The sequence below is a fragment of the Curcuma longa genome, chromosome 14, assembly GCF_044706935.1.
Source record: "Curcuma longa cultivar G26 ecotype Majalengka, Jawa Barat chromosome 14, ITB_CL_G26_1.1, whole genome shotgun sequence".
Lineage (NCBI taxonomy): Eukaryota > Viridiplantae > Streptophyta > Magnoliopsida > Zingiberales > Zingiberaceae > Curcuma > Curcuma longa.
The window spans coordinates 8,440,323-8,467,354 of NC_133874.1; the positions used below are offsets into that span (position 1 = coordinate 8,440,323).

Genomic DNA, 27,032 nt, shown 5'->3' on the forward strand with positions numbered 1-27,032 from the left:
TTATCCCTCGTTTCTCAGCTTCTACAATTAAATTTATATCATTTTAATTTTATTTTTTTTATAATAATTTAATTAAAATAATATTTTAATAAATAAAATAAACGATGATGATTACATAACACGACTATATTTTAAATAAATATTATTTAATCATGAATAATTTTTAAAATGTATTAAAATTAATTATTAATTTTTATAACGTATAAAAGTTAATTACTAACATCTATATATAACGATGTTATATGATTTTATATTATTTTGATTTTACTTTTTTAAATGATAATCTAATTAAATTAATATTTCAATAAGTAAAATAAACAGCAAAAACTCTATATTACTTATTATATTTTAAATAAATATAATTTAATCATCACCTAACATGTAGAATCTAACTTTTAGACGCTTCTACAATGTAATGTATAGTGTTACGAGGATAGTCAGAGGGACCCCCAACTAGACTCGAGTCCAAGTCTGGTCCTATCCCAAGGGTTCATCCGACCGAAGCTATAAACGTGATTGACCTAGTCACTTAGAGCACAGAGGTTTGCCCATTCGACCACCGTCCGGCCGAATCGCTTATTCGACTATTCTTTACCCGAATCGCCCATTCAATCGCCCATTCGGCCCTCCTTCGGTCGAGTCGCCCATTCGGCTATTCTTTAGCCGAATCGCCCATTCGGCTACTCTTTGGCCGAATCGCCCATTCGGCCCTCCTTCGGCCGAGTCGTCCAGTCGGCTACTCTTTAGCCGAATCGCCCATTCGGCTATTCTTTAGCCGAATCGCCCATTCGATCGCCCGTTAACTGAATAGCTCATGCGATCCCTTCTTCCCCACTTAGCTTCTGAAGCACTGGGACGTTGAAGGCCTTCACCTCACGTATCCTTTACCAAGCCAAACCCGCGAAGCGCCCTATAGTGCCCTGGTATATCCCATCATGATTTCTGACAAGCCCACGTCTCCATTAATTACTACTATCTCTCTGCTGTCTGCATGGATTGTGACAAGATAACACTTTACTGGCGATGGGACAGGGAACTCGATTGTTCCTGACATCTCATTAATCATGATGGGACATTCTTTAAATGATGACGTGACAGGTATACACGTTCATCTCTCCTTAAAACGGTCACTCCCTTAAGCAGGTAACTCTCTAGACAAAACTTCTTCAACTTTTACTCCTCTTTACGCTCAAGCTCCTCTCCTACTGTTCATCTTCTTCTTCCTATCGCCGTGCTTGACTTGAGCGTCAGAGTGGTCGCGCCAGGGCACCCCCTTGGCTTTCCTACTCACGCCTTCTTTGTTCTCAGATCCAAGAGCTAGAGACACGCTAGGCCCTTCTTCCTGTTCCACGCCCGCCCCGACGAAGGTCCCGACGACCCTGAAGCTCCCATCGTCCTCAGCTCCTCCTACTGTTCTACTCCTACGGCGAAGAAGGTCCGGTGACGTGTCCGGACACACTTCTCAATCGGAACATATAGAAATTAAGAGACAGCTATTAAGAATAATTCGAACCGTTCATGGGACATCCTTTAATTGAAAATGAGGTGTTCATCTCACTTTAATTGATATCTTGCTTTTTGCCCATTTCTATCTGACTGTTGGAGTTAAAAAGCTTTGTATTGTTGTTTCTCACTTCAAGCTTCGAGGAGAGTTTCCTTGATTGATGCAAAATGTGATTAAGCTCACGGCAAGCATTCCTCATGGCCGACTCCACAACTTAATAAAGGGAAGTAAATCAAGTACTAAACGACCCTTAGATGGGGGAGGACTTCTCGAATCTTTGTCCATTGATGCAAGTATACCACCTTCCACATTTGAGTGCCGCGAAACATTGATCTTGAAGAAGTGCCTATGAAGAGGACGACGATGAACCAGTAGGGGAAGACGATGTTGAGGTCGATGCTCACGGTGATTTCCAACTGGAACAGAAGGGCGAGATTGTAATCGATGGTCAGGGGTTCCTTAGAAGAGTGTGCCACCCGAAGATTGTACCACACCAACGAAGCCGACACCCCTATTATCATGCCTGAACACGGAGAGAATTATTATGATCAATGTTGGATTTAATCTGTATTAGGTGGGCTAACATGGTAATTGTTAACACACAAATTTGTCATTAAAAACAAACTCATTATCTAATTTGGTGTTTAATCATCAGTTTGAAGATGTCTTCTTACCATTACCATATCACTCTATGTCTAATGACTCAACATGTTCGATAGCATTTTATTGCTAAGGTTGCAAATTCAATTGTCTAAGCAACTTGGTTCGCGTTTGAAATACGTCATATCAAATTCTATTTGTTTCTTGTGATAAATCCCAGTTAGCCCCATTGACTATATCTGGGATGACTGGCCCGGCCACCAGGGTAAATCAGAAAATATATACAGCGGCCAACCCAGACGCCCAGCACCTTTGATTGCACTCCCCATTTGAAGAAAAATTTCTGCAAATACGCCATAGTTAGGGGATCGAACCGCAGGTGCCTGGATGACAACCTGAATATCCTACTGCGACACCATTGCCCCGGGGACAATATAACTCACATGTCTCAGCATAATTATCATCTTTTTTCCTACCCCACAAGATTATTATAGAACAAAAATTAAGATGACGTCTCACTTTTCAATTAAAGTCAAATCAACACCTCACTTCTAATTAAAATCAAATGGACACCCTATTTGACTTGACTATCTAAAATACTCCTGTAGAAACTAGTTCTAGATAGTCAATCATAATCAGATAATATTCATTTAAAATATAATGAATGTTATGGAGCCTTCATCATTTATTTTGCTCGTTGAAATATTATTTTAACTAGATTATCACTCATACAAATAAAATCAAATGATATAAAGTATCGTGTAGAAGCCCGATGCTAGCTTCTACCACATATAAAAGCTAGCTGTTAGCTTCTACACGACTGAGTGATTAGCGATTGTAAGGACATTTCGAACAATTTAAATCAAATGGAGCACTCATTTAACTTTAATTAGAAATGGGGTGCGCCCATCTGACGGAAATGCAAATGGTAGGCACCCATTTGATTTTTGCCCATTATTATATATCACAAGCATAATAGCACCTTGAGAAAATGTACTTAGGATAAAGCAATTGTAATTAATAAAGGCACTATTAACTAATGACATTTGGATCAACAACATAATTTGAGTCTATGGGACCAAGTAGATCAATCAAAAATCAACTTTCTTTATATGGGGCCAAGTAGATCAATCAAAAATCAACTTTCAAAAGCTTAATTAACACAGAAACATTCTAGAAATCATCATATGTTTATGACACTTCAAAGATTAATCTGTTTTTATTGGCAATAAATTACAAAGCAAGTCATATATCATTGGAAATCCAAGGATGTCTAATTTTCAAAAAAAAAAACGGTGCTAAAAAATAATATTCCTATAGGAAGTTATGAGAAATGATATGCAGTATGAAAAAATACAACATGAAACTAATATAACACACTCAACTGCATGACTATGGGTCCCACTGCATGGATGTGGGACTCACTGCATGCAGTGTGCCATGTTGATTTCATGCTGCATTTTTTCATGCTGCATATCATTGCTCGGAAGTTATGACCCTTTTGACTGAAATCTGTTTGCTAGGCATACTACTTGGGAAAGATTTATAATGGTGCTAAAAAAGGCTAATCTACTCAGGAAAAATTTGTGAAGGTGCTCGGGAAAGATGAATCTACTCGAGAAAGGTTTATAATGGTGCTCGAGAAAGACTAATCTACTCAGGAAAGATTTGTGATGGCACTCAGGAAAGATTAATCTACTCAGGAAATGTAAAGATTAACATGTTACTTGGGAATTGAAAAGGATCAGCTAGCTTTGTCATTGTTAAACTCACTTTGTATTCTCAAGGTCTTAGGAAATATAAATCTCATTTAATGAGGCCTTAGAAAATATATATCTCTTTCAACGCATTTTGATTTATCTTGAAGGATTGTTCCAAGTCTCACCTATAAAGGCTATCATTTGTATTGTTGGAAAGAGATTAAAATATATAGCTTTTAAGCTTGTAGAAGATTTATTTGTTATTTCTCTAAACTTGTTAGTGGATTTCCTATACTGGTGAGGATTGAGTCTTGTCTTATATCTCTTTTAAATTGACTCATCTTGGAAGATTGTTTCAAGTCTCACCTATAGAGACTATCATTTGTATTGTGGGAAGGGGATTAAAGTATATTGTGAGCTTTTAAGCAGGTAGAAGATTTATCTGTTGTTTCTCTAAAATCTTTGGTGGATTCCCTATAATGGTGGATTCCTATTTCTCCTAGACTTTTCAGTGTCATTAATAGTGTTCATCTCAATCATACTCTAAACAACAAGTAACATGCAATAAACTGAGTTTAAGTTAACACAATTAAGATAATCTCAAGGGATGGTGTAAGAGGAAAACCTTGGCCGCTTACCATTGGCTTGTCTTACTGAAGAGTTTGCTTGTTAGCAGATTTGTCTAGTCATCTATCCGATTTCACTTCTTTGATAAGCTTCAACTATCTCTGGAGCTTTGTCTTGATACTTGGTCACAAATTCCATCTGGAAGTTCTCGCTCGAAATCAGAAAATGAACCCCTAGAAAGCCAGTCTTGATTAATCCCTTGTGCATGAGAATGCTCAGGACGGCATACCTGGGCATCATCCTCTTCTCCAGGTTCATTGACAGAAGAGTTGGATACTTCACAGTGTACTCCGGTGCCCATCCCAGCTTCTCTTCCACAAACTTCGCGGTCTTCCTTATCTTCTTAATTGATGCCCGCAAAATGCGAGGATGCTTTGCGAAGCCCTCCAAGATATGATTCTGCGACCACCCCAATTCCCTCAAGTTCTCCATTCTCTCCTCCCAATTCTTCTTGGGCATTACAGCAAGCACCAAGAGGGCATCGGCGACAGTGGCTTTCTTCGGACAGATACCCATCTTCTTTATCTCGTCAAGGGCCTTATTGAATCGAGCTGTATCTACCAGCAAAGCATCGCCACAACGGGTGAACATCACTGAGATTACAGAATCGGGCACGCCGTATGCGCGCATGGCAGCGACCTTGGGGAGCACGGTAGTTCTGGTGTTGCAGGTGATCAACCAAGGCGTATGCTTTAGGGCATCCGCCACATTCTCATTCGTTTTCACAACCGATTTGAGGAACTCAGCGTTGGGTAGCAATCGCTCCTCCACGCTGCACGTGAGAAGCCAGCGACACTTTGACAGGAACTTCGGGAGGGTGGTTCCGACGAGGCCGATCCCGCGATAGAACTCCAGCTTGGGCTTCAAGGTCTTCTCGACGTCCATCAGAAGGACACGAGGAAGGCGGGCGACGAGGCGGACGAGATGGGCTTCGTCGAAGCCGTAGTCCTTGAGGAGGGCGAGCACCGAAAGCGCTTTGTCGAGGGCGTCGAACTGGACTTTCTTGGAGATAGAGAGCGCGGCATGGTCGGAGATCCCGCACGATCTCGCCAGGGAGGAAGCGGTTAGGGATGAGGGGTCGTTGGCGCCGACAGAGGAGACAGAATAGGGTTTGACAAAACCCAGAAAGTGTGAACGAGAGGCGGCGGCGGCGGCGGTCGGACGATGGCCGAGAGTGGCAGTCACCTGAAGTTGCCGGTGGACGGCTGCCCAGAGACGCCGAAACATCGCCGAGTTCGCTCTGTAAACCACCTGTTTGATGTAACGACGGCTGTAGATCTTTCGCCCAAACTTTGGTTTGCCCCTTCGTCCCTCGTTTATAGGTGTAGCCTACATTGGAACCCTTGATATTGAAGGGAAAAGGGGAGACATATACAAGGTAAATAAGTACTTACAATAAAATAGAAAATAATAGATATCTGATGTCCTTATACACGATAAGGACACAGATGCATAACTTGTTATAGTCGACCGAGCTTTTTACTATCCGAATCTTCAAGATATACTCCAAGCCCCCCACCATTGATACATTTGAGTCTTCAGGTGGTATCACGGTCTTACTTTGTTGCTTAGCAAAGGTGATAGGGAGATGACCCACTAGACCCATCGACCCTCGACTAGCAATATACAACACCTCGGTTGAGGCGTAAGGTACTTTTTTAGGAGTCAAATTCATTGAAAGAGGTCTTTGCAAAATCCACTGCACTGCCCGATCAACCAATGCTTGAAACTCATCTCTGTCTTTGGCCATCATGATGGTCTCACCACAAACTGCATCTCCTACAGAATAAGGATCCTCAATAGTTCTTCTGATTTCCACCATATACACGTCTCAATTCAGGTGATTCTCACAAACGACTGCATCTCCATAAGAACTTGGACAATGTTAAATACATAAGAGTTCTCACACCATAAATTGAATAAAAATAAATATTATAGAAAAATTAATTGTCTAAGATTTGAAACATAAAAGTAAAGTAATAGAGTTACTAAATATGATGATTAGAAAAAGAATTAAAATTTTGTGTATTCAAGAGAAAAATGGATAAGAGAGAAGATTAAAAAAATGATAAAGAATTTAGAGTTTAAGTTATAGTGCACATAAAAAAGTAAAACAAGAAATAGAGTGGGTATTATTATAGATAGCTCGTTAGAAAGAGGGATAGGATTATAACTTTAAGATTATAGTAATGAAAGAAACTATTAATAAAATTAGCATATATGCACCCCAAGTAAGATAAGATGAAAACATCAAATCTAGATTTTAGGAATACCTATATGAGGTATTACAAAACATTTGGTCAACCGAAATGATTTTAATAGGAGTAGATTTAAATGAGCATATAAAAGTGAAAAATGAGAAATATAATAAGGTGCATGAGGATTATGAGTTTAAACACGAAATAAATAAGAGAAAATTATATTAGATTTTGCAATATCATATTACTTATACTAATTAATACGTTTTTAAAAAAATAAGAGAAGAACATTTGGTCACATTCAAAAGTGGGAAAATATATCATAAATTGATTTTCTTATAGTTAGGAAGAAGGATAGCAAAATTTTTAAAGCATGAGATACACATTAATGTTTAATTTAAACTTCTACACAATGACAATTTTTGTTAAAAAAACACTTTGGATGTCACCAGAAACATTTTTTCACTTTGCACCACAATCACTTGTGCCTTAATTTGAAGGTTTCTTCTTACCATTACCAGACTATGTCACTCTATGTCTAATGACTCAACATGTTCGATAGTATTTTATGGATAAGGTCGCAAATTCAATCGTCTAAGCAACTCGGCTGGCGTTTGAAATACGCCATATCAAAATCTATTTGTTTCTTGTAAACTTTAAGGTTGTAGCTTCATGTAGCTCACATGTGTTTCAAGCATACTTATCTTCTTTTTCTCCTATCCCCCATAGGATTAACATATATCACAAGCATAATAGTACCTTAAGAAAATGTACTTAGTCCTATAAGTAAAACATTGTTCCTTGGTTATGTTCATTTCACTCACTTATTCAAGAAAAATGATTTTCTTCATTCCATCCCACATAGTCATCTCTCATGATCAAAAGAGGATAAAGCAATTGTAATTAGCAAAGGCATTATTAACTACAATGACTCCCACAAAAAGAAAATGCATGATCATGTAAAGACATTTGGATCAACAACATAATTTGAGTCTATGGGGCCGATTAGATCATCAAGTCGGCTTGCAGAAGAGTTTATGATCAAGGATCAATTGCCCAAGCTTCTTCGGCTATGGATAAAGATAACAAGGGATAAGGCTTGGTTGTTGTTGTTGTTGTTGTTGTAATAGTATTCATTTCAATCATACTCTAAGCAACAAGAAGCATGCCATAAATTGAGTTTAAGTTAACACAACAAAATCTAGCAAAAATGCATGCAACAACTGAACAATTCAGATCATCTCAAAGGATGGTGTAAGAGGAAAACCTTGCCTGCTTACAATTGGCTTGCCTTACGGAAGAGTTTGCTTGTTAACGCATGCTTGTCATCTACACGATTTTACTCCTTTGATAACTTCAACTATTTCTGGAGCTTTGTCTTGGTTCTTGATCACAAATTTCAACAGGAAGCTCTTATCTGAAATCTGGAATTGATTCCCTGTGAAGCCAGGCTTGATCAATCCCTTGTGCATGAGAATATGCAGGACGGCATACCTGGGCATCAACCTCTTCTCCAAGCTCATCGACAGAACAATTGGATAAGTTGCAGTGTACTCCGGCGTCCATGCCAACTTCTCTTCCACAAACTTCGCAATCTTCCTTATCTTCTCAGTCGATATCCGCAGAATGCGAGGCTGCCTTGCGAAGGCCTCCCAGAAATGATCCTGCGACCATCCCAATACCCTGAAGTCCTGCACTCTCTCCTCCCACTTCTTCTTGGGCAATATAGCGAGCACCCCGAGGGCACGGGCGAACGTGGTTTTCTTCGGACTGATTCCCATCTTCTTTATCTTGTCAAAGGCCTCATTGAATCGAGCTGTATCTGTCAGCATAGCGAAGCCGTAACTGGTAAAAATCACTAAGATTACATCATCAGGCACGCCGTATGCGCGCAGAGCATCGACCTTGGGAGGAACGGCAGTTCTGGTGTCGAAGGTGATCAACCAAGGTGCCTGCTTGAGGGCATTCACAAGGTTCGCATTCGTTACCGAAAATGATTTGAGGAGCTCAGCGTTGGGGAGCAATCGCTTCTCCACGCTGTACCCGAGCAGAACGGGGTGAGCTGACACGACCTCCTGGAGGGCGGTTCCGAGGAGGCCGATCCCGCGGAAGAGCTCCAGCTTGGGCTTCAAGGTCTTCTCGACGTCCATCAAGAGGACACGAGGATAGCGGTCGACGAGGAGGACGAGATGGGCTTCGTCGAAGCCAAAGTCCTTGAGGAGGGCGAGCACCGAGAGCGCTTTGTCGAGGGCGTCGAGCTGGACTTTCTTGGAGATGGAGAGAGCAGCAGGTCTGGAGATCCCGCACGATCTCGTGAGCAAGGAGGCGGTCGGGGATGAGGGATCGTCGGCGCCGATGGAGGAGACAGAATAGGGTTTGACAAAACCCAGAGAGTGTGGAAGAGAGGCGGCGGTCCGATGATGGCCGAGAGTGGCAGTCACTTGAAGTTGACGGTGGACGGCGGCGCAGAGACGTCGAAACATTGCTGATTTCGCTCTGTGAACAAACTGCTTGACATAAAGAAGGCGGCAGATCTTTCGACCAAACTTGTTTCCCTGAAAAAGTGTCCCTTCGTCCCTCATTTATAAGGAATTACATCATAACCCTTCAGTTTTCTTTTAAAACCCCATTAACTTTTGTATTCGGTCACAGATTCCATGATCATATATGAAAAAATAAATCAGAAAGTTACAGTTGATAGATCGGTCTTATCCATTTTAATACAGTTTATAATATAATTGTTGATACTTTGATAGATACAAGTAGTTCGCATTCTTTTATATCTCGACTATTTCTAAGGAAAATTAGACGAATACTTATGATTAAATCGTATAGTCTAGCAGTTTTTTTACTTCGTGAAGTGCTAACTACAAATCATTATGAGAAATCCGTCACCCCAGTAACCTCACGCGATTGACCCCACGATCATACGTGAAGAGATAAATCAGCCACCTACAGTTGACCATTATGGCTTTCCATTTACTCGGCTTCGTCAAGATTTGATCTTTGTCCACTTTAACAAATCTATCCTGTAGTAACCAAAAATAAGATCATGTGTATCTTTATATAAGACGATCACACAGTTATTCTACAATCTAAGTATCCAATTCTTCCAACCGATTAATCTCAATTGAGAAGCGACTCATAAATATCTGATTAACTGCGAAAGCAACTCGCCGTTGCACCTTAAGCACGGGAGCTTTGTAACAATTTTATAGAACTATAGGTAAAGAGGCAGCAATCCATCACTAACATCTTATTTCAAGCTTACCAATAACACCTAATCTCAAGTTTTAACATCAAGTCTCGAGCTCACAGACACAAGAGCAACTCGGATTTTACTGCAGTTAAAATCCACCATATTACAAACAACAGCAAGCGATTGAATCTTCCTTGTCTGTACAAAACTGATTGCTAGGTTATAAAAAGCTGACTTATTTCAAGCTACATTACGACTGGAAATGCTCCAAACGAATACATAGTCTCGACTGATTCAAGCTTACCATATTGGGTAATATGTACAAGACAACAATGCAGATTACTAATTAAGTAATCATGTAATGAACAATTGTTTATAAAGACAAACATTCGATTCACATTCATTGCAGATCTGTGACCGCTGAGACAACAACACTCAACAGGATTGTAATGGCTCTCATGTTTTCAAAGCTTTAGGTGCATATTTTTCGTCTTCTTCCTCGAGATCACTAAAAGACACATCTTCGTCGATAGGGATGCTAATGATCCTTGGGGTAGCATCTCCAGCCTCATCTTCTGGCCACTTCTTCAGGATCATCGCCTAACGAGATGCAGTTAAAGGACATCGAAGAAGAGTGAGGATGAAGCATCAAACAAAAGGGAAAAGGAAATGAGAAGATCATAATGGCAGCAGAAGACCTCGATGCATGATGGTTTGGAATTTTTCACATAGCTAACCGATTCAAGGTTTTGGAAATTTTCAGATTCTTCTAATTGATTTAAAGATCTGCGTCAGGATCCTAGTTTTCTAAAAGTTGAGCTCTTCTCTCCAGGAAATTTCTCGAAAATTGCTTCGCGTAAACAAAACCGGGGAAGAACTAAAATCTTACCAGGACGGGAGATTCTCCAATTGGCAACGGGAGGCTGAGAGCTGTTCTGCGCTGCCGAGGACGCCTCGCCGGTCGACTCCAACGACCGGCTCATCGAGTAGCAGAGCTCCAACGCCGGCAGAGTCCCGCAGAGCTCGGGGATCTCCTCGTAGCTGAAGCCGAATCCGAGTTCCAAGCACCCCTTGAGCTCGTCCAAGTCATCGTCGGTGAGGCTCCTCGTCCTCCCGACCCCTACAGCGCCCTCCGACACCGGATCGGCGCCCTCCGCCGTCTCCATGTACCCCTCTAGGGTCACTCCGCCGCCGGGCCGGCTCCTCCGCGGCCACTCAGCCTTCCACGCGGCCTCCAGCCCCATCGCCTCCGCCTCCGCCCTCTTCTTCTTGCTCCTCTTCTTCGCCCTTCGACCGCTAGGGTTAGGGATCGGAAGAAGCGAGTCGGCATCGGAGGAGCCGCTCGAGCTCTCCATCGATTGATTCCTCTTCCACTCACTCCAAGTGGGTGCCCTTTTATAGCGGAGTTCGGTAGCGGCATGATTGTTGTGTCGCCGTGTCGTCATAATTAGCATAAAGCGACATTTAATTAGCGATACGCATTAACTGTAACGGGTTACGAAACGTGACCGATGTAACGGGCGGGTGGATTTGAATTCAACGGTAAGAAAAAAAGGGAAATACATAAAGGAAAGGAGTTAAAATAGTACTTACTTTTCTTTTGGATCTGCTGTCAAATTAAATAACTTCAATGTTAAAAATGGGTTTAAATAATAACTTAATTAAATTATTTACTTAATGTATTATTTATGAATGTTACTATCTTCAAGGAAAAAGATAGAATCTACCACTCAATAGTCTCACATGGTCGATTTCATAACCATCTATAAAGAAATAAATCGAAAAGCTGCAATTGACTACGACAAAAGAAGATATTATCTCAACTTCATCGAAATTCGATCCTTGTCCACCTCAACAACTCTGTTTCTATCGTAACCAACTCAATTATGCTCCCAGAAGCAAATAAAACTATGAATATATCAAGAAGTTACAGTTATATACTATCATTTATATATCAAGTAACTATAAATTGCAAGCCCCTAAAATACGATGTACAAACTTCTTAGACAATGAGGATTCAAATCTCACTCATGATATATTACGCTTGAAAATTTACAAATTTTATAACATTAGACACTTCGTCAGAACCTATCTAAATAAAAATTTTGTTTATAATCACCTACCTCTAGGATGCATCTCCAATTAATAGAGTTCTAAATTTTTTTTTATGATCTCCAATATGTCACACCAATATCACATAAAAGTATAAAAACCTACTACTCTCTCCCCCATTAAAAAAAACTTCCCTATAACTTTTTTATGAACCCTACAATATCAAATCACACATATTTAATTATTAAATTTTTATTTAATATGTTTTTATATAATTTCATTATTAATTACTACCATGTGGTCCCACCTAAGTTATTAATTTTGAGAGAAAAAATAATTTTAAAATTTCACTACTGTTCTTAAAATAAAAACTTCAAACCTTGAATCCACAATGGTTCGAACTTTTTTTGTTGAACTTTTCTAATTTCATAAACCTCTCAAAAACAATAGAGATGCCCTTGTATTTACTACTTGTCTCATGTTTTAAAAAAAGAGTGATCTCATTAATAAAAACTCTAATACATTAATCTAACACAACTCACATTTAATGTAACACAACATTCAAATTTAATATTAAAATCTAACATTTTAACATCATCTATTAACTGACAATTTGATCACCATTAAAATGATTAGATATTTATATGGATTGAATCAATTTAGCTAACTTATCACCTTAATTCTCATTTGCAAATTGAAAGCAATGAAAACAAACATAATAAACACACTGATTTAATTCAGGTAAACATCCAAAACAACACTAATTCACATCCATGTGAATGTTACATTACCATTTTAACAAAAATTAAATATCCAGTTACAGATGCTAAATTTTACATATAATTTAACCATTGTGAGTAGACTTAAAAAAACTTTTAAAATTTAAATAAAAATTATACTACTTGTAAGCATGGATGATAGTGTTGACTTGAAAAGGTGTCCTATAGTTTACAAAGGTAGGTGGATGACAGAGCCACTAACAATGGCACAAAACATGTCAGTTGATAATACAGCAAGCAACCAGCAACACACTTAGTAATGGCATGTCTATTAGGACCATCCTTGCCAGGATCTACTTATTTGGAGATGCCAGGATTCTTCCACCATTTTATGAACTGAAAGACACTTCATGAACAACCCTGGCTCCGCGTGACTTGACCATGTAAAGTCCCATATGATGCAAGAGATCCTAAGGAATCAATCAAAGGTGACTTAGTTTCATTTAATACTCTTAGAAACTTTAAGCCTAACTGATAATAATTCATTCACTGAAGCCTATCTATAACTTTTCTACATTAGCTCCCTGTCAAAATTCAAAGTTTCCATCTTACTTCATGCACCAAACTTATTGACTTGTTGCATCAATTCACAAACTAAACTAACTATATAAAAAAAAGGAGTGGTAGAACTAGGTGATGTTTCAAAATAAATAATAAAGGGCCCAGCTTGTAAAATTAAGGTGTGGTGCAGAATTCTTCAAGTTGTCTCTGTCATGGCTTCATGGTGGGAGCAATTTTTTAAGGTCTTAGTCCAATCCCCATCCTGTTAAGTAATGAACAAATGCTAGGACAGCAAAAGTAGAAGATTCCTTTTAAACTATTCTTTCATGGTATCCAATACTACTTCAGTGATAGATAAAAAGAATAGACTGCAATGAATTAGTGGAAGTCATCATCATTCAATAATCTATTTATTTACTAATTTCATGGAATATTTTGTTTCTCACGCAATCAAAAAGAAATTATCATGAATAGCAAATTTCAATAATCTATTTATTTGTGTGTTTAGAGTCCATATGCAAGAGTTAAAACCTGGGGATGGGCCAAAGCACCCTTCATATTTCTTGCAATTTGAACTGGAAGATCATATGTTGCACAGCCTCTTGAATACACAACAACATCTTCTAATGGCGGAACGAGACCTATATTTCTAGCAGAGAGTGTGCCGCATACGAAGTCTAACACGCAGACGTCTGTGCATATCCCTAACACCAAAACCTGCACAGCGAAATTCACAAGAAATATGATTGAAGCCAGAAGTAAACTTCCTGCACATCGAGTTTTATAGAGCTCACTCACAGTTTTTATCTCATATTTTTTCACCCAGTTTGAGAACACATTGGACCCGTCCTTCTCGATTGAGCCAATGAATCCATTGATACAATCTTTCCGTCTCGCAGTGAGACTTGGGCTCTTCTCCAGCCACTCAAGAGCTTCAGGATTTCACAAAATTGAGTATAGACCTAACAGATGTCTTTGGCACAATCTATTCAGAGAGGGTAAAGGTAAAGAGTGATACCAGGGACTAAGTTTTCTTCACCCGAACCGATTATACAATGAGGTGGATAAGGAGGCTCAGGCTTATCGGGGTAATGGGTGTCGAGGAAAGCAAAGATAGGCCAGTTTCGATCGGAGAAGATCTTGGCTAATTTAGCAGCCTCCTCCACCATAGTTTCTATCTGTTCATTAGGCTCGGTTGGAGCCTTATTTGCAAAGCGAAATAAAAATTTAGATAAAGCAGTTCAGAATGATTCTTCAGCAAACAAAAAAGTATCTAAAAATTAGGAATTCAAAGATTTAACTACCATTTGGTTTATAATATCCAACCTGAAACAAAATTAGCACATCATGTTCATAAAAAAACTCAAAATTGATCATAACTTTCTTTTTTTTTTAAGAAAGTGTAGTCTTACACCCAAAGATCGCACTTTTTGGATTAGATAACAAACAAGTTAGAGTAGCAATCTTAGAGGGAAAAAACAATAAAATTCTTGGTACCAGATGTTGAAAGTCATGTTTTCATACTTCAGAAGAAAACAATAGATCGAAAAAGGACAAAACACCACTTGATCGAGTAAAAGATGAAACTGAAATCTAAAGCAAGTATGAAAAAAAAAACCTCAGCAACTTTCACGAAAGAATATTGGGAATCAAAACCAAAGAAAGCTTAAGGAGAGATCTACGAAATATTTTCTAACAGAAATCAAACGAAAACTAGGGAAGCAAAAAACGCAAAATTAAAAACAGAGAAAAAAAGTCACGAAAAGAGGGGGAAAAAAAACAAGATCCAAACTTCACCAAGAAGAAGGAAAAAAGGGAGAGAGAAGAAAACAGAGCGATGGCAATATGACGCCGAGAAAGGTCGCAGCAGCTTTTGCGATAAATACCGAAATCGATCGAACCCGGAAATGAAATCGAGTGAAGGCAGGAGACTCACGAGATTTCCAGCGCCGACGGTGCAGAAGCCGTTGACGATGTCGACCAGGACGAGACCGACGGTCCTTCCGGCATCCGCTGCCAGGTGTAGTACATCTCCGTCGCCCCCCAACGGCACCGCCGACCTCAACGCGTCGATCGCCCTCGTCTCCGATCCCATCCTTCCTCTCGATCTCTGCTTGTTATTGGAATCTGCGGTTGGCAGCGAGCTCTAATCTGGGCGGGGAGAAGGAGAGGTCCAAGCGGAAGGAACGCAGAAAGCGTGAGATATCGTCACCGCTTTACACCGCGAGCGTGACTGGTGGGCCGGGATCTAGTCACCGCCCCAAAACTTACGTTTCTTTTTAAAACAACGTGATGAATAACTTCATTTATTCCTAAAATTACTCCTTTTTTATTCAACTAATTAAATATTATATATATATATAACAATTTAAAAAGTATAATTTTATAAGAAAATCTAGAGTATGTATGGTTTGTTTAAAAGTATAAATTGTTTCAAGGTTATCATCGGGGCATGATTGAATGGGTTAGTATGACAGATTTGCTCAGTAGACAATAGTCTAATCTTGACGAATGGTAATATCCTACCCTGCAGTGGTTAATTGCAGCTTCTCGATTTACTTCCGATGGTCATGGGGTCGTTGAGGTAGCAGATTTCACTTTTTACCTCACAAATAGTCGTGAGGTCACTGAGATAGCGGATTCCATCTTTTACTATAATTTAAAGAGATCAACCTAAATCTTGAAAAGTCACTTAAAACCTTCACATATGAACTCTATTATGATTTTCATCAATTCATTGATGGAATAACAAATTGATAATGGAGAAATTCATATTTGATTGTTAGTTGTAATTAATTGTTTCGTCTCGGGACTTTGGTGTAGCGGTCAGACACTCCAACAATTAATCAGGCTTACTACGACACGAGCACTTCCCGATTTACACTCTAACTAAACTCTTTTAGAAAAGTATTGAGTTAACTATTTATTTTGGTCTAGCAACTTCTTAAAATAGGGGAGGGAGCCTTGATGCAATAGTAAAATTGATATCGTATGACCTCGTGGTCACACATTCGAATTGCGAAAATTTACAACAAACTCGTGCATTGAGCTACTGCCCTTTTTACTAATCTTCCTAAGATAAGATTTCAACTCCTTAATAAATCTAAGATCAAAGTTAGTTTAACAAAAAGAAGTGAATTTTTTGTGAAAAGAGGTGGTGAAACCATCTACCAAGCTCATCCAATAGAGAAAGAAAAAAACTATGAACATGGCATAAAATGATGAGGTGAATGTAATTAGGAGAATCTACTTCTGTCATGGGCATCGAATGATGCATAATCTTCAACATGGCATGGCAAGTTATAGACAAGAATACAGACACCACACCCTACTTCTAAAACAAGCTTTTAGTTGGATATTATAAAATCTAAGAAACAACAATCATGGAGAAGTCTTTTGATCTGCAAGCAAGATAATGCATTTGTTCAGTGCAAGAGGAACTTTCCCAACCAGCAAATTTAGTTAATCTTCCCTTAGCTCAAGCTCAAGCACAGTGGAATCCAAGAAGAATGGGAGTCGATCGATCTCAGAGTCACCGCCAAGTAGACCATCAATTTCTTCGCAACCTGAAAATATCGAAAATGTTTCGGTGTGGGAAATCATGTGGAAAAAATATGCTCCAAAGGACAAAGCATATTCCACTCTAAGAAAGTACCTTTGGAATTAACACTTGGAGCAGATTTGATGGTGGAAGGAAGCACCTCTGGCTCCAATTCCATCTTCCCTGCATCATTGTCCAGAGGGACTTCCTGTGCGAAAGCACATAAACAACTGTAAGTTGTCGAACAACATCCCAATCTCAGTTAAGAATCATGCATTGATGTAGATTTATTTGGAGGAAGCCTGATTGCAGTATTAAAGGATTAAAAAAGAACTAGCTGGTGATTCGGGTTCCTATTTCCTTTAAGTTTTAAATGTGCATTTCTCAATCAAGCAATCTCACCCAATGCCCACCCATTTAACTTGGTTAAAGAGATAGATGGCATATACTCCAACTATGTTGTGCATTCAACGAGTCCAATTCACATCCTCATTAAATAGTGTAGCAGAATTTTTGTTACAAACAAGCATTTGTTGTTTGTTCCTTTAAGTGAATGATTGATCCATCCGTGCCGTCAGATGTCAAATACTAATCCCTGACACCATTTTTCCAAGTTATACAAGATCTAAACAAGCTTATGTTCTGGTGGCTATGCCTGACATCAAAAGGTATATGTGTCATTATCCCTAAGAACAGAAGACTCATCATTTCTATCCTTTGTGAAAAGCACAAAGACGCAACCAATATGATAGCAAGAAAACAAAGTTGAAGAAATGATCAGTACATTTGACCTTCATTTTAGAAGGTTCAATCTTCTAATGCTTGTAATACTACACTACATTTCTTGACCTTAAGGAGTCATCATCTATTATCTAGCCTCTATTCGTAATATAACTATAATAAAGGCACTGACTAGATGTTGATCGACGAACTGTTCAGTAACAAACCCAAGCCACATACCTTCACCCGCAAACCAAGATCGTAGGAATCACCTAACCATTCATGTAAGGTAGTCATAACCTTGTGAACCTTCCTTTTAACACCTGTTGAAAGGTTATCAGTGACATAATTGTCAATAACTTGAATTAGCACTTGAACAATTATTGGAAATTCTAGGAACAAAAAGGTTTATGCATAGAGGATATACGCTCTTCTTCAGTATCTTTTTGTAGCTTTTGCATATCGTTTCCTGAGAAGTGCATCTGCTCGATTCCTTCTTTAGCCCACTGATGGCATTTTCTCGTTTCCTCATTGGTAAGGAAAGGACTCTTGGCAGCATGTTTGATGGGCTGACGACCGAGTACTGAAGACTTGTCCTTGAGAGATGAGGCAGATTTGTCCTTCAGAGATGAGGCCTTCCATGGACCAGAAATTGGAGGTTTACCAGTGTTTGAAAGATCACCCAGTGCCTTTCTGGCTTGCTGACCAGCCTTAGTAGGCTTTTGACGTGCAACATCCTTCTCTGCAAGATGCATCTCTTGTTAGAAATAGTGGTTTCCACAGATCAAAACCTTTTAAATATAAATATTCAAGCTTTACCTATACGGCCGTGAAGATTCTCGTGTTGAATGACGACAGGTGGTCGATGAGCCATTGTTCAAAACCAATATTTCTGTATTGGAAAATTAGAACGAGTAAAATCTTCATGAAAACAATTCGGTTGGCACAAATTATTCGACCATCTCAGAAACATGGAGAAACTTGAGAGGTTCACTTTAATGAAACAAAAGAATTGTACTACGAATAAGCTGCCATGCACAAAAATCAGTTTCTCCAACCAAACAAACAAAGAAAAATTTACCAAAAGAACTGAGAAATCTTATCTACTGTAAACGCTGGCAACTACCCTTATGGGCATAAATAGGTTAGAAAACAAGCTTTAGTTGCAAAATCAAGAGAGAAAATTAGGTTACTGTAATTCTTTATTTTGATAGAAAAAAACGCTAATGAATTTCCCATTATCCTATCCAATCTAATTTCAAAAGGAAACAATAGGCACAACTTTAGTAGTGATAATGCGAGACAATTATGAATAAGCTCCCAAACAATGATTCACTGAGAACAAACATGAAATCGGAAGTGTAAAATCCAAATGAGACGACATGAAGAGAGATAAAATAGAACTCCATTAGCAGATTTTCCACCAGAACAATGAGGGAAACATATTTTCTTTAACAAACCGTTCCTCAAACCTACACAATGATCCAAACCCATCGCTAATTGGTATAAACTACAAACGAAGGCATTCTAAAAAAAGAACAAAATTTCGAAACAAGTAAGTCAGAAAGAAGATCTCGGATAAAAGAACGCCATCGAAAAGATCGAAATCACAAAGGAACAAGACACTCCACGAATCTCCACATGACACAGAACAAATCGACGCCAAAGGGGACAGGATACTCAGAGATCACCTGCCAGAAAGTTCGCCGCAATACGAGAGCCGATGGCGAAAACCCTAATTCCACTTTCTCTTTGAAGACGGAGAGACGAGAGGAGCCCAACGGTCGGAAAAATAAAAGGCGATAACGAGTGGGACGAAAGACCGTTTGCACTTTAAACGCTCATTTTTTCACGTGACCCGCACGTGCATGCAAAAGGACTTTTTTTATTATTATTTTAATTAGGGTCAATTTCAATTTGAAATTTGTAACTTCGACCCGGCCCGAAATCGGCCCGGCCCAAAATTCATACCTTAACATGATAACGATGATTCTGAGTCCGGCTTAAAATGGGCTTCGGCCCGGCCCAGTTTGGCCGGACCGGATCTACATCTCTGCTCGAAATCTACTGCACATCTTGGCGTCCCGGCGAGATGGGGAAATGCTGCTGCGATCTCGCTCCTCGTGCGCTCTACTCGAGCCTATGGATCCTCCTAGTCATCAGCTTCCCTTCTTCAATCCACGCGATTCGGTAACTGTTCATCTAATCGACCCAATTGACTCTGAAGACTCTTAGTATTCATTGGTTGTTGTAAAAATTGATTTTTTGGGGGGTTTTTTTATGTCGTGGGAAAATTTGGGACTCGGCGACCTAGGGCACACGAGAATCTTTGTTTTGTTTTGTGTTTTTGAAAGGAGGGGCACGCGAGATTCTTGTAGAATTAATTTAGATGGAAGATTAAGTTGATATAGATGAGACAGACAGTGTTGATGAAGAGAATTGTTGGTGCGTGGCTTTGTTGTTTTGATGTGGCATAATTTTGGGCATGTTACACGAGCTTGAAGGAATTGGAAAGCTTGGTTATATTTATGGTTCTAGAATAGGCAATTTTGGTACCAAGCATAGATTTTACTTCGCTTTAGGTGCATTTTTTTCAGGTTTCTTGAGTTAAAACGTCTTCTTTCATGCATAATCATATGCTATTATATAGTTGTCGTATAACTGCTTGAGACCTACTTGACTAATTTACAGTTTCTGGTTTTTTTTTTTCTTATTCTAGAACATTTGTTGGATCAAACCATTACGCTATAGCAGATTCACTGCCTCTATATTTGTTGTTTTCAACCGCCTTATATTAAATACTAGCAAACTGAGTTCTAAAACTGAGAAAGTGAGCAACCTACGGTTTCCAGTGCTATCCAAGTAAAAAATAATAATAATAAAGTATGTTACTCTCTCCTGTTGAATCTCTATTGAAACTGTTCTATTGCAATTATGGAGAATTTCTTCACATAATGCTATTTGCAAAATTGCCCCTTCCATCAGTTATTCTTATTCAGCAATCTAAAGTTCCTTTCTAAATGGTGGATATTTGTTTTCTATGTAGAAATACCGATACACAACATAAATTGAACCAATGAAAATGACCAAGTTAGATGATTCTTCAAAAATGCTCTTATTTTGGTGGAAAAGCATGGTGCTTCTGTCAGAGATTTCATGTTCAGCTGCAGAATGTTTTTTTTTTTTTTTTTTTTTGATAATGTCAAAAATGAACCATGTGGACTCTTTCCAACAACGGAGATAATGTGTGATATAATTCTTTTTAAAGTAACACTTTCTTCTAACAACTACCATTTCATTATTGGCTTATTTGGTCTAGGATATTTCATTATCCTGCCCTCTGTTTGGAGTTCCATTCAACTTCTTTAGATTTGAGTAAGAAAATTAACCTAGCTGAAATATTGTCATGCTTAAGATAAACAGTTGTGATAAGTTTGAAAGTGTTGGCCAAAAGTGCTTAAATTTTGTGTTCTAGGAAGTATGAATTGTAATTCAAAATATTTTCAACTAGAATTTTCCATCACACTTTTGATTATCGTAAAATTCCCAAATTGGCGTAGCTGTAGTGGAATAAGAGTGAAATCCAGATGCTGATTATGTTTGAAACTCATCCTAGGAACAATATTGGTCTTGTGGAGAATCCTGTTTGCAGGAATACTGTCCAGGGGCGTTACTTATTATCAGATGATAATGGTATGATTTTGGATTTTTTAATTCATTTTCTTTCTCTATTTTTTAAATTCTGGTTTCTTAGAGCTGCTGCATGCCTGTGGTATGTTAGTACAAGCCCTCATCCTTTTCAGCTGTCTGTCATTCTTTCAAGTGTTTCATACTCAACATCGCTGATTCAATGAGATATTGATTTTTTGTCAGTAATTAAACATTTGAAATTGTGCAGGATATGTATGTACTGCCCTTTCCGTTAATTCATGGACTCGGTGCTGTCCATCTAAAGGGGACCGATTTTCTTGTCAGTGAGTTTTCTCTTCGAACTGTATTAATATTGCTATGATCCACTGTCCTCAAAATAAATCACATTCTGAACTCAATGCTGCAATTTGCAGGGGCTGCAACCTTGTTTCACATTGTTGCAATTCATATGAGTATTGTGTATCATGCTGCTTAGATCCATCAAGGGTTACTTCCTCCCTTTTGAATGTTTTCTGACCCTTTTTTAAAATTTGAAAGTTTGATTCATCGCATTTTCTCTACAGACTGAAAAAGATCTTGCTTTGAAGGTGAAAATTGCTAAACCAATCACAGCAGGTAAAGCTACAGGTGTAGGTTTGTTGAGAAGAGATTTCTTCTAGTTTGTTCATTCTCTTGTTCTTCCTCTCTTTTAGGAACTTATTCTAGCGTGTTTGATTTCTGTGCTGGAAGATGCCGTCATAACTCTGCAAGTGTGGTAATGCTCTGTCACACCAGCCTTTTCTTCTTCTTATATCTTTACTAATTTCATTGGTGACTATGGCATTCTCTATGAAAAATGAAACTTAAAAGAAGAATTTATAAAAGATTATTACCATAAAACATGTTCATCAGGTAAGTTTTTTGTGCTTTAACAAAATCTTTATTGTCTAAAAAACTTGAAGGAAAGATATTTATCTTGGGCATAAACATCTTGGTCTCTAACTGCAACTCTTGTTAGCATCACTGGGATCCTCCAGGTTGGCTTTCAATTGGAAAGTCATGTTATCATATCAAATATCTGCTATAGATATCTATCCATTTTGGTGTAGTGACTAGCATAAGCATGACATGAAGTAGATTTATTTCTCATGCATATGAAGAACCTGATGGCTGGGTACCGTGTCACAGGCAATCTGTCACTCAGTGATGAACATTAATTAATGATCCTGCCTTTGGTTTATGGTATTTATTCAGTGAGCTTTTTGTCTAGGTTCATGAGAATGCCTATGCAAGTGAGTTCCACCACTGTTTTTCACTACAATCAAATTCTACAGGTACTAGTAAACTTTTATCCTGATACACATCTGTTTATTACATCATATTGCAACAAAGATAACATTTTACTTCGAGGATATCATTGCTTTCACATATTTGATTTACAAGCACTCGTTAAATCAGGGAACACAGAGCCAAATTCTGAAGCAAGATTATCTGGTATCGACATTGTTGTTGGAAGGTAATTGTACTTCGATATCTGTGTATGCTTGTCATTTAGTATGACACTTGTTATGCATTAAATCTTATTTGGAAATAGGCTTGGAGAATCTTGCAATGCAGTTTGCAGCTCCAGAGGGAAAACATGTGTTCCAAACAGACTTTTGCTGCTAAATAGATGTGATTTGTAAGTCTTTTCTTTTGAGAAACTTGATTTTATGCTCATACATCTTCTATTCTTATCTCTGGTCTCGATTGTATTAATGATGTCAAAAGTCACTGAATCTTGTAGGAACATAGGAGTCAATAAAAAGCAACGTAACCATATTTTGATGAACTTCACATGTGCCATTTGCTTAGCTGTGTATTAAATTCTTGCATGCTTGTACTACGTTTGTGTTGGAATATATATTCTGCATATCGCTGTCTTTACCAGTTGCCACCAATTTGTGAATGTTTTTAGGCCTTGCTCATTATCAGATTTCAAATGATGCATTAGATAGCATATGCCACTGATCTCTTGGCGTAGTCAAGGTTCAGTACTCTCCCTAGGATGTTTAATTATCGCGAATTGTCACAGTTCTTTTTTTTTATTACTTTTCTACTCTAAATATGCAACACAACTTAGTTAAACAATCATGATCAAATAGTTATGTATTTCTCAGTAAGATACTAACAATATTTTATTTGATTCTAACCAGTTTGCAGAAATATATGAACTGTAAGGGTGGATGTTTCGCAAGCATTGGGTCAGATCAACCTGCAGAAGTTGTTGAAGATGCACCCAAGAACATGGTACAGCATAATTTAATTGTCGCCTTGAATGGTGTGTTCATACTAGATTTTCTTAACTGAAATTATCAAAAATAAGTTTTCTTATGGGAATATTCACCTAATGAGCTGTTTTCATATGAATCTTTGTGATGTATGCACTTGAATGAAGCATGAGATATGATTCTATACAACAAAAATCGATAAGTCAATTTTTAGAGAAAATTGCATGGAAACACCATCAGCATTAGATGTTTGTTGCTGATTTCATACAGTATGTGTTTTGATCAACTTTACATGTTTCCCTTATTTGTCTTCGATAATTTTTTCTTGAATTTGTATTTGTTTTCGTACTTATCGTATCGGACAATGTTCGTGTACCATGAAGGCTCAAGCCAAATGACCAAGGTATGAATTGTTCTTGCAGAACCCAGGAGCATGCTTGTACACTCAAACAGAGTCTTTAGTTTCATGTGATGGCTCACACCAGCATACCAAGAGGCTTTGCCCGTGCGCATGATGGCATCACTCGCGACAAGTCTAACAAAAAAAATGCAAGTGAAGCGGCATTACATACCGACAGTAAACAATCCCGGATGAAACTACAGTTGGATCTTGAAAATTTACAGAACTGAAAGATGTTCAATGCCCTTTTTGGAAAAGCTGGCGGTTTCGATATCTCTTTCGATGTAGTCGTCAGGTATGAAACTGCATTGCTTCCGATACCCGATACCGATATTTGTCTTGTCTGTCTCCTGTATTTTGCCTGCACAAAACAAATTTTGCTGCCTTATCTTCCCTCAAAACACACCTTGACTTCGATCACAAGGGATCCATTATTGTAGCTATTTCTGGCAAGCCTCTATGTTTGATATTTAGAATGATAAAGAGCATTATGATGCATCATAGTTGTGGTTAGAGATGTGATGACTGATTGATTAACTTTCAGCATAAATTGGCAACTATTTAGTAGATTCTCTTAGAGATTTGTATTTACGATTTAGGATTTAGAATTTAGGGTTTAGTGCTACTATGTTTACGATGTTGTAGTTTAGATTTTTTTAAGCTAAAACACTTTGATAAGCATTTTAGTTGTTAAAGTGACAATAGGAGATTTGATGATATGATGATACTTTTATAAGTTCCCTTTTGATTAAGCACTTAAAATGATATAGTAAGATATTAGTGAATTCCTCCTACTCTTAGAAATTGATTTATGATTTTATTAATTCTAAATTATTAAAATATTTTCAAAGTTTAAAAGATGTTTAGACCCCTTTTAGTATTTTAAAAGTAAAATATATCTCATAATAATAAGGATAAATATTATAGAAGAGTTAATTTTTGAATGTAAGTTGTGTTTTAGATTTATCTAGTAAGTAAATTAGAGAAAAAGATAATCTATTTAATATTAAAAATATAAAAATAATAATAATGCCTAGTTTAATAATTATTCAGCTTTAGGTCATGTCATTTTCTTTTGATGCAATAATAGCAAGAAGTTTAATTTGATGATGGAGGTAAGAATTGAATATTTGAATTATTAAATGAATGACTCAAAAATCATTAAAAAAAATTTAAATAAATGTCACAAAAAAGAATACTCGATTTTAAAGTTAAGATTACTCTAATTTTTCATCCTAAAAATCCTCACAAATTTGTTTTTTGTTATACTAATACAATAATAATTTTAGCTAAAATTAACATTAATATTAGTCACAATTATATTAAAATTATTAAAACTCTTCAGAAAAAAGTGGAATCCTACTGATCTCAAGTAGTCCCACGAATATCTGTGAAGAGGTAAATTGAGAAGTTATAATTGACCACGACAAAGAAGGGTATTGCTTCGGCTTTGTTGAGATTCGATCCTTATTCATAACTAACTCAATTATACCTTAGGAGCTATATTAAAACTACTTTAATATTAGTTAAAGTTGTTCTAATACTGATTAAAATTATTACAACTGTAGTCATTATAACTAAGATTAAAATTATTTTAATGCTGGTCAAAATTACTCAGATGTTAATTATTTTTTTAATTTAATCAAAATTGTTCTAACTTAATAAAAAAATTATTCTAATTTAGTTAAAATTTCGTTAACATGGTTGTATTGTTGTAGTAATTTTGACTAAAATTATTATAAGATATAGATGTTTTAATCAATATTACTTTTACACTAGTTAAATGCGGATATCAAAAATAAATTTGATCCGAGTTGATCCGAAAATTATCGAGTTTGGGTTACAGTTTTCGGATTTGAGTCAGAGTTTGGATTGGGAGTTTTGGATTGAAGTGAGTTCGGGTTCACTTGAATTTCAAATTTAAGAATTTAAGAATTTTTTGAGGTTAAATTAAATTTTATTTTAAAAATTAAGACAGTGACAAAATATTAAAATAAAAAGTGAAGAATTATTGGAGCATAGAGCAAGTTGAGCAATTATTAAAGATTGCTATAATATGCATTCGTATTTTGGTCAAAATTACTAAAATAATATTAGAACATGGAGTATAAAGGATAATATGAAGAAAATAAACACTAAGTTATTTTTTAATATTTTTAATATAATATATTTTTTATTTAGAATCATCAATTTATATTTTATTTTATAAATAATTTAAATAAATTAAATTAAAATTTTATAAACTCATTTAAAAATAAATCTAAATGGATCAGTCTGTGTGAATTACGAATTCAGATGGATCGATTCGTAGCGGTCTCAAGTTGACTCGTAGATTGAAATGAATTTTTTTTCAAAATTTAAAATAAAAATAAAAGTTTTTATAGACTCGTAGGCTTATCTTCTTAATTCGCAATTAAAATTTAAATTATTTAATATTTTTAATTTATAAGTTGAGTTGAATTGAATTAGATTAAAAATTTATTAATCAGGACAGCCGGACTAACCTGAGTTGACCTATTCCTCCGTCACGTAATTTTACTTTGGTTAGATCGCCAAATTAAAAAAAAAAAAAAAATAAAAATAAAAAACTAAATACAGTCCCAAAAGGTTGACTAAATCTGAAACCACGTGTGGTCCCCACTTGGGTTGGATGTTAGATTGAGCTAAAGTCATCATTCATCTTAAAGTTACAATTATTCCACCCACTTTCAACCACTCGATCACACACTGAAAATGAAAAATTAAAAAAAAAAAAAACCTCCGAAGCATAGCTGAGTTGGTTACGACGCAACAGATAACCAAATAACTTAGGGCAAGGGTTCGAATCCTGGCGAAGCCTGACAATACCCTCCATCGTGACCAATTGCAGTTTCTCGATTTACCTCCTCACAAATGGTCGTGGGGCCGATCGTGTGGGGCCGCTAAGGTGGCGGATTCCACATTTATGCAAAAGAAAATGAAAAATCAAACTATAAATATCCTTTAAAGCATATTTGCCCTAAAATATTTTCTGTACGACTTCGTGCTCCAATTCATGAGTAACAGAGTAATTTTTTAATTTATTTTTTCATAAATAATCAAGATCGATCGTGTAAAATCGCTGGAGTAGCAAATTTGATCTTTTGTTATAATGGATAATATAATATAATTTATTTGTCTCATGGTCGACTATTGCTATCATGGTCGGATATGTTTGAAAGATCGTGTGTGTCCCGGTGCATGATTGAATTGGCTATTACGGATTAAATATTATTATAATAGATAAGAGTTAAATCTTAATGAAGTTGAAAAAATATCTTTTTCACAGTGAT

The 27,032-nt window shown here is 37.2% G+C and overlaps 6 protein-coding genes across 8 annotated transcripts; 1 reads left to right on the plus strand and 5 right to left on the minus strand.

Annotated features, from left to right (window-relative positions):
* Positions 1 to 1,885: 1,885 nt before the first annotated feature.
* On the minus strand, positions 1,886 to 5,711 carry LOC141845459 (uncharacterized). 2 transcript variants are annotated; one of them, XR_012603242.1, is made up of 2 exons: positions 4,443 to 5,711; positions 1,886 to 2,027 (listed from the first exon to the last, which is right to left on the minus strand). XR_012603242.1 is itself a non-coding variant. In XM_074733509.1 (1 exon), the coding sequence occupies exon 1, from the start codon at positions 5,656 to 5,658 to the stop codon at positions 4,495 to 4,497; it is 1,164 nt and encodes a 387-aa protein (XP_074589610.1). In that variant the 5' UTR covers positions 5,659 to 5,711; the 3' UTR covers positions 4,344 to 4,494. The 2 variants fall into 2 exon arrangements, 1 of the variants encoding a protein (XP_074589610.1); XM_074733509.1 differs by lacking the exon at positions 1,886 to 2,027 and having other exon boundaries at positions 4,344 to 5,711.
* Positions 5,712 to 7,954: 2,243 nt separating this feature from the next.
* LOC141845648 (uncharacterized) lies at positions 7,955 to 9,112 on the minus strand. Its single transcript, XM_074733705.1, has one exon. It carries the CDS (start codon positions 9,110 to 9,112, stop codon positions 7,955 to 7,957), a length of 1,158 nt encoding a protein of 385 aa, XP_074589806.1.
* A 1,284-nt stretch (positions 9,113 to 10,396) lies between these two features.
* Positions 10,397 to 11,183, minus strand: LOC141844851 (uncharacterized). The gene is made up of 2 exons (XM_074732831.1): positions 10,718 to 11,183; positions 10,397 to 10,428 (listed from the first exon to the last, which is right to left on the minus strand). The coding sequence occupies exons 1-2, from the start codon at positions 11,181 to 11,183 to the stop codon at positions 10,397 to 10,399; spliced, it is 498 nt and encodes a 165-aa protein (XP_074588932.1).
* Positions 11,184 to 12,578: 1,395 nt separating this feature from the next.
* Positions 12,579 to 15,395, minus strand: LOC141845073 (nicotinamidase 1-like). Of its 2 annotated transcripts, XM_074733110.1 has the most exons (5): positions 15,097 to 15,389; positions 14,179 to 14,362; positions 13,959 to 14,092; positions 13,692 to 13,877; positions 12,579 to 13,069 (listed from the first exon to the last, which is right to left on the minus strand). In XM_074733110.1, the coding sequence occupies exons 1-5, from the start codon at positions 15,253 to 15,255 to the stop codon at positions 12,989 to 12,991; spliced, it is 744 nt and encodes a 247-aa protein (XP_074589211.1). In that variant the 5' UTR covers positions 15,256 to 15,389; the 3' UTR covers positions 12,579 to 12,988. The 2 variants fall into 2 exon arrangements, with proteins under 2 accessions (XP_074589211.1, XP_074589210.1); XM_074733109.1 differs by having other exon boundaries at positions 13,692 to 14,092; positions 15,097 to 15,395.
* A 1,121-nt stretch (positions 15,396 to 16,516) lies between these two features.
* Positions 16,517 to 19,171, minus strand: LOC141844665 (uncharacterized). The gene is made up of 6 exons (XM_074732669.1): positions 19,113 to 19,171; positions 18,241 to 18,313; positions 17,849 to 18,163; positions 17,662 to 17,744; positions 16,816 to 16,909; positions 16,517 to 16,726 (listed from the first exon to the last, which is right to left on the minus strand). The coding sequence occupies exons 2-6, from the start codon at positions 18,293 to 18,295 to the stop codon at positions 16,623 to 16,625; spliced, it is 651 nt and encodes a 216-aa protein (XP_074588770.1). The 5' UTR covers positions 18,296 to 18,313; positions 19,113 to 19,171; the 3' UTR covers positions 16,517 to 16,622.
* A 341-nt stretch (positions 19,172 to 19,512) lies between these two features.
* On the plus strand, positions 19,513 to 24,273 carry LOC141845275 (uncharacterized). The gene is made up of 11 exons (XM_074733338.1): positions 19,513 to 19,611; positions 21,038 to 21,114; positions 21,320 to 21,395; positions 21,486 to 21,558; positions 21,636 to 21,687; positions 21,765 to 21,826; positions 22,322 to 22,385; positions 22,510 to 22,567; positions 22,646 to 22,732; positions 23,247 to 23,340; positions 23,744 to 24,273. Exons 1-11 carry the CDS (start codon positions 19,514 to 19,516, stop codon positions 23,834 to 23,836), a joined length of 834 nt encoding a protein of 277 aa, XP_074589439.1. The 5' UTR covers position 19,513; the 3' UTR covers positions 23,837 to 24,273.
* The last annotated feature ends 2,759 nt before the right edge of the window (positions 24,274 to 27,032 follow it).